This window comes from Paramormyrops kingsleyae, chromosome 16, assembly GCF_048594095.1.
Source record: "Paramormyrops kingsleyae isolate MSU_618 chromosome 16, PKINGS_0.4, whole genome shotgun sequence".
NCBI lineage: Eukaryota > Metazoa > Chordata > Actinopteri > Osteoglossiformes > Mormyridae > Paramormyrops > Paramormyrops kingsleyae.
This window is the reverse complement of record NC_132812.1, coordinates 10,137,536-10,149,365: the sequence shown is the minus strand read 5'-3', so window position 1 is coordinate 10,149,365 and position 11,830 is coordinate 10,137,536. Positions and strand designations below refer to the sequence as shown.

Below are 11,830 nucleotides of genomic sequence, written 5' to 3'. Positions count from 1 at the left end.
GTCATTATTGTTGCCATAGAGACAAGGCCGTAATTTTGGTTTGAACATTGGAGAGGTTGAGGTCTCCAACCATTTAGGGGAGACTTGATTATTGGAGGGGTTGTATTGGCTGGTTTTAATTATTGGAAGGGTTACAACCCCCTCCCCCCATCTCCCTGTAATTTACGCCCATGCATAGAGATCACAAACTTCTTATGTCGTTTGCTTAAGCCATCCGGGTGTCCAGGTTAGGAAAGTTAAGCCATGATCCCTCTTCCTCATTCTAGATACAGTGAATACACAAGGCACATGCCCATTAATGTGAACATTAAGGGAGTCAATTTGTAAAAAAAAGGATTTTGTTTTCTTTCTCCTTAGTTCACAAGTACTATAAATCATGTACATTTAAAATGTTACTAATAAGCTCCTTTCAGACTAAATTCTCTTAGATTTTTTTCCCAGTAATTAGTAATCTAATTTCCTTTAATGAGCCCTGCAGATGACAATCACTTTATGAGCACATTTATTTGGCTAGATACAGCTGCTCAGGCTGGATGCTTTGCATGGAGTAACTGGAATATATCAATATCAATTATTATGAAGGCAAAATAGGATTTTTTTAGAATGGTTTATTTAATTACTAAATCACTGATGATATATGTAATACATATTTGTTCCAATAGGTGGCATGGCGGCTTACTGGGTAGCACTGTGGCCTGATGCCATTGGTCTCGTCATTTGCAGCCCTAACTCTGCTCCTTGTGTTTTCAGTTAGCCTGATCTCCCTGTGACAAGAAGGTTCTAAGTAATCCAGTGACATAGAAGCACGCCAAATAACACATTGCAAACATACATGACATATATGTGGTACATTTATTTCTGCAGATATTCTGTTTTCTCAGTTTAAGCAACACGCAAGCACAAAAGGAGATTGCGCTAATTAAACAAATTTGCACTTATCTTGGACTTTGATAAAAATGCACACATAAGCAATACACACTTAATACGGTTTTTTTTACTGAGTTTGCCACCAGGGGGCATCTGTATAATACAACCTTCTGCAGGTTTTATAGATGAATATTAGAGATAATAATATTCTGAGATGAATGGTGCTGCTTTGATGGTCTGTCCTGATTGGCTGTCCTGCAAGGAGCTCATCCTGTAGCAGTTTTAATACATTATCTGCATTTTAAAATTGTGAGCTTGTGAATTGTGAATCTTAAAACTAAAACTTGAATTAATAAAACGTTAATATACATGTCAGCTGGTTTCAGTTTACTTCAATGGGACTGTTTGTATCAGCACAGGCAGACAGATCTTCTGATCAGCACATGGGTGCCCTTCCTCTCCGTCCTGCTGCCAGTTCTCTGATTCACACAGTAATAAGCTGACTATGCCCTTCTCAGGGGGCTCAGCCTTGCTCTTCCTGCATGATGTGTTGGCCGCACAGAACAGCACATATATCCTGTACTTTCTGAATGGACACTTGTTACACCTTCTCTTTTAGAACCCTCTGATATATGTGCTAATGGAAAATCCCCTACCAGGAAAAATACTATATATACAGATACTCCCTAATACATAAACCTATGTGAGCCTAAGACCCATTGTCAATGACAGGTGCTATTAATGTCTCTCCAGCTGACCTTCTAGCTCCTACTAACCCTAACCCTAACCCTAACCCTAACTCCAACCCATACACAATACTTTCCCTCCTAAATCTCCTAGTGCCAATAGGAAGGTAACCCTTCTCTTCAACCCCCTTAATTCCCTTGCCAGTTGCCAGAGACAGATTCAACAGATTCAGTTTTTGAGGTGAACTGAGAGATCTGCAGACTCAACAGGAGCTTTTGGATCCCATTAGTTGTTACAGTTGTTACATCGACAGAGATACAACAGTTCTGTCCTTATGGGTTTTGTCCTGATGATCATTTGGGAGAATAACTTCATTATCAGCCGTGAATACTGACAGGTGAACTTTCATTGTAGCATTTTCTTTTATGTTCTGTAAATACAACCCCGAGGTTTCATCTAATCTTGAGGTAAGAATGTATTGCCCCCACACGCCCTTTCTCCATCGCATGGGAGCGGCCTGTCCGTGACCATGTCCGCCTAGCATACTGTACACCCCAGCTCTGATATTCACCAAACACACAGAGAGAGATTCTTGTCATTTTGCTCCTCTCTGTATGATCAGACCAAAGTACTATTGCGTGGGGGGGAATACAGATTTAGGAAGGTAGACAGGAAGACATGGACACAGAGAGACTGAGAGATCAAAGTGAATGCCGAGACAGAAATAGCCTGATAAACACATAGAGGGTGGATGAGAGACAGCTGAGGAGATAGAAACGGGATATAGAGCAGAAGAGGCGGAAGTGATTCACAATGAAAGGCTTTATGAGGGTCCAGCTGACTTCTTAAGAACCTCCGGGGGGCTGTAAGGAGCTACTCAGCCGCTAACAGCATTGTGAGTTCACTGTGTCCTCTCCACTGGAACATGGCTCTTTTGTACTGCGCAGGCCAGTGAACATATCTGTTAGGCCAAATTACCCACCAAACAGTGCATTCCTTTTACATCACAAATTACTCCATGGAGAAACATTTATGCTATATTATAAGGCTAAGCCACAAACGCGTTTCCATCCTGCAATGTGGATGTACATCTCCTGCTCATATAGATTTGATGAACAGGACAAAATATGCTGTTGCGTACTTTACATGTGTCCACATGACAGACAATAATGCACAAATGTCCCACAGGATCACATGCCAGTGTTCACAGGCCCACTGGGGAGGGGGTAATTGGCAGCCGTAAGCTGTTATTCTGCAGAACATCAGGAGGTACTGAGATGGGGAGAGTGTAGCACGGGGGGGGGGGGGGGCAGATGGAGAAGCACAGACTCCAGCGGTTTTGCGAGGGGAGGGGCAGCTGTAGGATGAGCCTGGTGACATTGCATGGGGGGGGGGGGGGGATAAACAGCCAGTTGAAAAGAAAGTGCAGCTGCCTGTTGATCGTCTGGATCCTGGAGACAGTGAGCGGGACTGGAAACTAGGAAGAGTCTGGGAATTAAGAAGAGGGAGAGAACGGGAGACTGGGAATTATGAAGAGAAAGAGGGAGGCAGGGACTGGGAATTAAGAGGGAGAGAGAGGGAGACTGGGAATTAAGAAGAGGGACAGAAAGATGGAAGGACTGGGAATTGAGAAAATGGAGAGAGGGAGGGGCTGGGAATTAAGAAGAGGGTGAGAGAGGGAGGGAATGGGAATTATGAGGAGGGAGAGATGGACTGGGAATTAAGGAGTGAGAGGGGGCTGGGACTTAGGAAGGGAGAAAGAGGTACTGGGAATCTGGGAGAGACAGAGGGACTGGGAAGGAGAGAAAGTGACTGGGAATTATGAAGAGGGAGAGACGGACTGGGAATTAGGGAGAGAGAAAGAGGAACTGGGAATTAGGAAGAGAGAAAATGGTACTGGGAATTAGGAAGAGAGGAGCTGGGGATTAGGAAGAGGGAGAGAGAGAGAAAGAGAGAGAGATGATCTGGGAATTACCAAGGGTAATAGAGAGAAAGAGAGAGAGAGAGAGAGGATCTGGGAATTATGAAGAGAGAGAGAGAGAGAGAGAGAGAGAGAGACACCGGGAGTAAGGAAGAGGGGAAGCAGGGCACGAAGCTTCATTAATTCTTGCTGGAAGGGCTGGAGGCAGCTTCAGTGCCAGGAACACCCTGCTCGCTGTGTGACGGTGCACGGCAGCGAGACTCTCCTTCGGCGATAGAGACACTCCCCACAGTCTGCCTGCCTGGGACTGTTACAGTTAACCTGATGCCATATTCCACTCCCTGAATGACTATCAGGTAAGAACCTCCCTCTTAGCCTCTCTTTCTGTCTGTTGTTCTCCATCACTTCCTTCATAAGTTCACCACGCTTTGGATGCAGCTGTTTCGTCGGTGTTCTGTGCCTGACGGCGGTCGATAGGAAATATCTGGCATCTCTGGCTTCACCGTGGATTCCATTATTCTGCCGGGATTTTTGCAGTTACTTCTGAGAAAGCAGACGATTCTGCAGGTGGTTAATATTTGTTTTTCTGGCAGAGGGACTGGAAAAGGGACATGGCAGCTTATCATCCTGCAGCCAGTAGCTCCGTCACCGTGACACGTGTATTTTGGGCTCTGTCTGCCGGTACTGAGTTTCAAGTGTCAGGGAGAGATGATATGAACTGAAAAATTAATTAATTAATTAATTAACTAATTAAAAACACACACACACATTCTCAGTAGCTGTAATATGGAGCCACATTCTGTACTATGTTTTTACAAAAGGTTTTAAAGAACTTCCCCAAATGCCACTCACCATAATGATGCTCTGACATGGATGCCAATTGACAATGTGTTATTGTTATTTATATTATTCAAAAATTGTCATCAATATTAAGATCTGTTTTAACTTTGATTAGGATTGATCATCAACATCACATAACTGCTCTCTACTACCAGACTAGCTGTTCGGGTATTTGTGCATAGCTAGACTTCTTTTATAGTTAAGCAGCTTGACAAACATTAAAGACCAATTCATTTGTTTATTTAATTTGGCTGGTTTATTTAGGGTGGCTCAGTATCACTCATACCTCACACCTCTAGGGTTTCGGGTTCAAATCCCATCTCTGTTCTGTGTGTGTGTGTGTGTATGTGAGTGATTTTGCATATTCTCCCCAGGTCCGATGGGTTTCCTCTTGCAGAGCAACCATGTGTACTTAGGCTAATTAGTGTCTCTATATTGTCCGTATTGTGTGTACGTGCCCTGTGATTGTCTGGCATACTGTCCAGGGTGTCCCCCGCCTTGTGCCCAATGACTGCCCGGCGTACCGTCCAGGGTGTCCCCCGCCTTGTGCCCACTGACTGCCCGGCGTACCGTCCAGGGTGTCCCCCGCCTTGTGCCCACTGACTGCCCGGCGTACCGTCCAGGGTGTCCCCCGCCTTGTGCCCACTGACTGCCCGGCGTACCGTCCAGGGTGTCCCCCGCCTTGTGCCCACTGACTGCCCGGCGTACCGTCCAGGGTGTCCCCCGCCTTGTGCCCACTGACTGCCCGGCGTACCGTCCAGGGTGTCCCCCGCCTTGTGCCCACTGACTGCCCGGCGTACCGTCCAGGGTGTCCCCCGCCTTGTGCCCACTGACTGCCCGGCGTACCGTCCAGGGTGTCCCCCGCCTTGTGCCCACTGACTGCCCGGCGTACCGTCCAGGGTGTCCCCCGCCTTGTGCCCACTGACTGCCCGGCGTACCGTCCAGGGTGTCCCCCGCCTTGTGCCCACTGACTGCCCGGCGTACCGTCCAGGGTGTCCCCCGCCTTGTGCCCACTGACTGCCCGGCGTACCGTCCAGGGTGTCCCCCGCCTTGTGCCCACTGACTGCCCGGCGTACCGTCCAGGGTGTCCCCCGCCTTGTGCCCACTGACTGCCCGGCGTACCGTCCAGGGTGTCCCCCGCCTTGTGCCCACTGACTGCCCGGCGTACCGTCCAGGGTGTCCCCCGCCTTGTGCCCACTGACTGCCCGGCGTACCGTCCAGGGTGTCCCCCGCCTTGTGCCCACTGACTGCCCGGCGTACCGTCCAGGGTGTCCCCCGCCTTGTGCCCACTGACTGCCCGGCGTACTGTCCAGGGTGTCCCCCGCCTTCTGCCCACTGACTGCCCGGCGTACTGTCCAGGGTGTCCCCCGCCTTGTGCCCTGTGCTTGCCTGGCATACTGTCCGGGGTTTCCCCAGTCTTGTGTCCTGTGAATGCCTGACATATTGTCCAGAATGTCCTCTGCTTTGTGCCCTGTGATTGCCCAACATACTTTCTGGGATGTCCACTTTGTGCCCTGGTATTGACTGGAATACTGTCAAGGATGTTCCCAGCCTTGTGCCCTGTGATTGACTGGCATATTCTCCAGGGTGTCTCAAGCCTTGTGCCATGGTGTTCACTGGCATACTGTCCCCAGTGGTGTTTTGGTTTGCTAGCTTGTAGTTACTATTCCTGCTATTATCCATACAGCTCTGCTCTTGCAAGTGGGAAGAGGGAGGATTGAGAGAGGGTGTAGGGATGGTGGAAAGAGAGGGGACAGTGGATGGGTGGAGGGAGAGTAGGCAATGGACTGAAGGAGAGCAGAGAGAAGGTGGTGAGGGAATGTAGGGAGGGCGGAGAGAGAACGCACAACAGGCGAAGAGAGGCAGAGAGTGAGATGGAGACAAGTCATTGAGGGAGTCGTTGGCCCTCACAGCTTCATCAGCTCATAGAGCATAGAGCGTACAATCACAAAGTGTCTCCTGCATGTGGCTAATAGCCAGCCATGTGATAGGGATGCTACTGAGTAACGGCTGCATTACAGCTGCCGCTTTCACAGGAGGGACAGGCCACGGCCTGCTTTCCACATCCCTCGCTGGGTGGCCTTTAGTCCACGGAAAGCATGTATCTGTACGGCTTTTACGCCATGTCTCACCTTTATGATGGTGCACCCGGGAAATAGGAAACTGTACTTGTGTCTGTACGATTGCGGTTAAATGGGTATAGCAGTAAGGTGTGTAAGATGCTGTAGACAAAGGCTTACACTAAACAATTAAATCATGGACAGAATAGCAATAAAGAATTTTAAGATATATAGTACAATTAATAGAGATTAATAGAAGAATTTGGGTCATAAATTGTTTACTTGATTTAATAAGATTAAAAGAAACTGGCAGGTTCGCTGCAAAAAGCATTGGGAGTTAAAGCTTTGTATGGAGGCAAGCATGAAATAATGGAAAATGTGGGCTCATATGTACTCATGCTGTATTATCAGAGAAGCAGGCAATGCATAAACAAACAACAAAGAGGCCAGGGGAGAGCAGTAGGGTTTAATATATGAGGATAATTAGAGGTGTTTGGAGGACTTAGCTTTAGCTTTAAGAAGTTTTTTGCAAACATGCCCTTTTATGTGTTCCATTAGTCCAATGAGCCCTACAACATAAACATAACCAATAATTTCAATTACTAAAATAAATGTACTGGCCTTTTTCCAGGCTGTAGGATCTGATGATTCTTGTTTCTGGGGGGTTAAAAAGTGGCTTTGAGTGCAATCCTGTGGTCTATTCTTTGCTGCAGTAATATACCATATATTGGTTTTCATATAAAAGCCTGTATGCGTGATTTTGAATGAGCTGTTACACAAGTTGCACTAATGTAAAAATAAGGATGTCTCTTTTTTTCAATTTATGGGTGAACTGAGGAATGTAGTAAGAGGGTTACCACTAAGTGGACTCATACATTTGTGGCCACATGGCAGGTCAAATCAGAAAGTCTCATCCATTTCATACACAGATTATTTTTTGCCTGGTCAAGCAACTTTAAAACTTCTCTCGCAGTGATACCTTACATCCGATTTCTTCACACGCCACCTAAAATGGACCATCAGCTATAATATGTCGCAGAAATACGTCAGAACTGGTTTCTTCACATGGCATTTAATGAGGGCCATTAGCTGCTACAGACGTCAGCCTATGAAGAACTACTCATTGGGGTTGGAGAATGAAGGTTTGATGAAAGGTATCAGACTGTGAACCTTGGCATATTTTGAATAGATTAAGGAAACACAGAACCCTATAGGGGGAAGCCTCATGGTCCCAAAGAATGAAATATATGAGTTGCTCATATATTGTTTCGTCCCTTGTTTCGTCTGGAGAGACAAAGGTGCCCAAGAATTATCCTAGAAGACTTGGAGGTGAGCTATGGCATGACATGGTGCTGGATATTCACAGTATTGCTGATTGGTTTCTTCTACATTGTCGCTGATGGCGGATTGGAGAAACACGCAAGTCATTGACCAAAAAGAAAGCATGACCAGAACTGGACCTACTGCACCCACAGTGATGATCAGCAGCTAAACGACAACAGATCTTTGTCACAGTCACAGTAAACTATCAATTACAAAAGTACCCACTCACACATATTGCTTATGAGAATCTCTTGGATGGAACATGTTGCACCTGTTTCACCCCGAGCTGCTGTTTTTTCAAATGTCTGGCTTATTATAGATGCAGCTCACCTGACCAGTATTTGGGAGAGCAGTGCCATCTCCACGATGACCCTCAGGCGCATGCCATCATTCTCCCCAACTAGATCAACAACTGCAGTCTCGTTTAGCGTTTTATGTTTGTGGCAGTCTTTCTCCTCAGGGGCACTCATATAGTCCACAGTTTTGCTTCCTGCCACCTCCTGTCCAATCAGGAACACAGAATACCTGCCAATGGTGTGTTGGGAGCTGAGAAAGAGCAAGAATGTGGACCATCTGGGAGTTCTTTAGGTTAGGAAGCACTGCATTAGGGTGTCTGTCATCTCTTATGAAAGATGACAGAAAGATAATACTGCATATGAGTCTTACTCTTACTTACTTTTGCATTCCCATTCACTCCCTCTTCCTCTTCTTGTATATCATTGCCAATCAATTATATAGGTGTGTGAGTGTGCCCTACTATGAGTTGGTGTCGCACCTTGGGCTGTTCCCTGCCTTGCACCTGTGGCCTCCGTGATAGGCTCTGAACCCCCCGCGATCTCTCAGCCACACAATAACCTGCAGTTCCTTGAAACAGGAAGAAATTAACCATATGCACGATTAGAGGATCCTGGATTAGTCCTTTGAACTTGGATGTTTTAAACCACGTACAACGAATACCCCTCTGCTCCGAGCAAGTTTGAGTTTACTGAAGGATTGCTGTGATAAACAATCCAACAAGAATTTTGAAGAACTGAGAAATGCGGTATTTTGTGAAATAAAAGCCAAGGGAAACCCACATCAGTATGTCGGTGATCTCCAGTTTATTTATAATTCAAGTTTATTAAGTAAAACTGGTTTGTATTTGGTTAGCATACAAAAAAAAATAAAGCTCGGTGTGGTTGCCCTATGAGAAAAATGATTGTGTGGTCAGGATTCAATGGCATTTTAATCCAGATGCAGACCGGAGTCCACCAGTTGGTGACCACAGATGTACACAATGTAACATTATTCTGAATTTTATATAAGTTTTTGTGCAGATTATCATATCACATATACAGTGCAAGCCCCCAAAATAAGCACGAGCTGAAGGTCGCTGCATCAGAGGCATTGCAGAGCATCACCAGAAATGATATTTAGCACCTGGTGATGTCTTTGAATCTCAGAATTCAAGCAGTTCTTGCATGCAAGGGATATGCAGCAAAGTACTAAACATGCTTTACTATAACTACCATTGCTATGTCCCAAACATTATGGTGGCCTGAAACGGTGGGGGCTACAGTATGTATAAAAAGTCTTGCAGTTTCTACATGGTGAAACTGAAATGTCTGCAAATAACCTTAAATTAAAATCTGGAATGTGCAATTTAATCTCCTCTGACTTGGTTTGAAATTTTGAACTGTGGAGCAGAGGAGTAAATCAAGGAAAAATGTGTCTAAATTTGTCCCAAATATTATGGAGGCACTGAAAATACTATTTTAGGTGAAAATAGTATAACAGCCATTTAATGGGCTTTTCATTCCATTTATTGTACTCTTGTTCTTACTGCTCAAATTGTGAAATACACTGAGCAGCCAGTTGATTAGACACACCTGTTTATTAACATATCCAGCCTGATCTCTGCGCAGTCAATCGTGTGGCTGTATCTGAATATATACAGCATGCAGACAGGGCAAAATTACTGCTGACCAGGGGCAATTCTGGGATTTGAAAATTAGGGGAGGCTCAGCCTAATTCACAACGACAAAGGAACGCAGTTCAGCCAGATTCAATCATACCAGCATCGAAAAGACACGACGGAAACTATAGCTCGTGAGACGCGTTTTAAATTAAATGAAAAAGGCAGCAGGTAAAATTTAACGATGAAAAAAAGATTCACGTAAATGTATATTTAGTAAATTGTTTGTGGGTTTAGGGTGGGCTGAATGCATAGTAAATGCATCATTTCAGTCTTGTACAGATAGAATGATTATGATTATAATGAGTTGGATTATTTCGGTTAAATATGGGTTTTTCAAAGGATTTTTTAAGACATCATGAGGTAACATGAGAAACTCTTATTGGTCTGTTTTAATTATTAAATGTGTTTATTATAAATGTTACTGTATTGGCTACTTAAATACAGCTTTCTTTCATATTATCAAGTTTTGTAAAGCGGCACAAATTTCCCTCTGGTTTAAAGTTGTATCAGTATATAACTTAGTTCTCTTTTTACGATTCTCTTCAGAACTCCCGCCTGTTGCTGCCTGTGCCGAATACTAAAGCCCTAGACTTTTTGGTAACCAATTGAGACACTGGTCTAGTGAAACCCCTTCCCTGGGTAATAAACATAAAAAAGTATCTTTTGCATTGCGATCCAATTTTTACCATGTCAGCTCAGCTATATCAAGTATAAGTCTGCGGCGATTAGTCGATGTAGTCGATTACGTCGACGACGTCTATATTTTAAATCGGCGCATCGTTTTTTTTTTAATAAATATCGAGACTTTGTGATTTCTAAAATGTGTCACTTAAGTATAACAAATGTTTTACTCAATATCACTACGTAGTTATAGGAGTACTTAAAATTATCACAAAACAAAAAGGTGGTTTGTACACTGTAAAGTTCGATGGCGTACAGCAGCGGAACTAGCGTTAGGCACAAGCGCCTGAAGAGAACGCGCGAGCGCTTTTCTGGATGATGGACCGCCAGAGCAGGGAAAAACACTGTAAGCACTGTATATTTATGTTTATTAAATTTCCATTAGTACGGAGAGCATTTTAATATCTTTTGTCCTTGTATTTTTTAAAAATCTAATTGTCTATTAATATTCAAAAAGTATCGCCACGCCACCAAAGTTTTTCTACATAGTTTAACCAATCCATTAAGAAGATGTCGATTTCATTAATCTAATGTGGGCGAAAATAATGTCCGTATATTGCCGAAAAGCTCCGTTTTATATATGTTAATCGCTGCATTGACATAGTTTGTTGTCAAAATAAACTTCAATTAAACTTTCAGTTTGATTTTCTGGAGGAAAATTAATCATTTAGATTAACCGACCAATCGGTAAAATAATCGATAGATTAATCCATAGAAAAATAGTCGTTAGTGGCAGCCCCACCGAAAACAAATGTTTCTGATATGAAATAAGCCATTCTTACATTTTACGCTGGGGAAACAGGTTAACATAATGGAATATCAACTTACATTTTATGATACACTTTGTATTGAGAAACCTGGGGTTGCCTCTTGAATAAGACTGAAAATTTGGCGTAACTTTAGTTCGATGGGAAGCTTTAATATTTTTGCTTTTATGTTTTAAAAAAAGTCCAGAGGCTTGTCTTTGTAGTTGGCATGTTTTGTTTATAAATGCCTTTAACTTCGAAGGGTTCATGCTTTCATTAGCCATAAGTTCAATGCACGGGACACACTTGTGCTTGTGCTTACTCCTTTTAACGTTGTAGGCAAGAAAATCTGGGTAATACGTCTTTTTATATTGTCTCTTAGGTTCTGAAGTTTGCAAGAGTTTGCTAAATTGCAAGAGTTTGTCCATATTTATGCCAGCTAATGTTAATTAGTGCTATGTTCAAACGTGCAATGCACTCTGAAATTTACACCAATCAATGCCTATAGCACAAATCTGATTCGATGTGCCAGTCAATTTTAAATGAATCTGCTTTGGTTTCTTGCAACGGTAGTGTTCATTAGTTTTGCGCTAAGCAGTTGCAGACCCCATAAAATCTTCAGATTGGGAAATCTGATCATGGATCAGCGTAGGAGCTTGCTGGTTTTAAAAAGGCCTGCATTTCCAACTTTGCCTTGCGACCCGTTCAGAACTTGCTGCGACCAAAATTTGGATTGTGATCCACGTGT

At 44.0% G+C, this 11,830-nt stretch overlaps 1 protein-coding gene across 2 annotated transcripts in view; it reads left to right on the top strand.

Annotated features, from left to right (window-relative positions):
* Positions 1-2,978: 2,978 nt before the first annotated feature.
* The window catches only part of LOC111851749 (diacylglycerol kinase beta-like), a 74,219-nt gene continuing 65,367 nt past the window's right edge, over positions 2,979-11,830 (top strand). For both annotated transcript variants that reach the window (XM_072700270.1, XM_023826948.2), the window contains exon 1: positions 2,979-3,831. In XM_072700270.1, the coding sequence (XP_072556371.1) occupies positions 3,821-3,831 (11 nt within the window). In that variant the 5' untranslated portion in view covers positions 2,979-3,820. The remainder of the gene's footprint in view (positions 3,832-11,830) is intronic.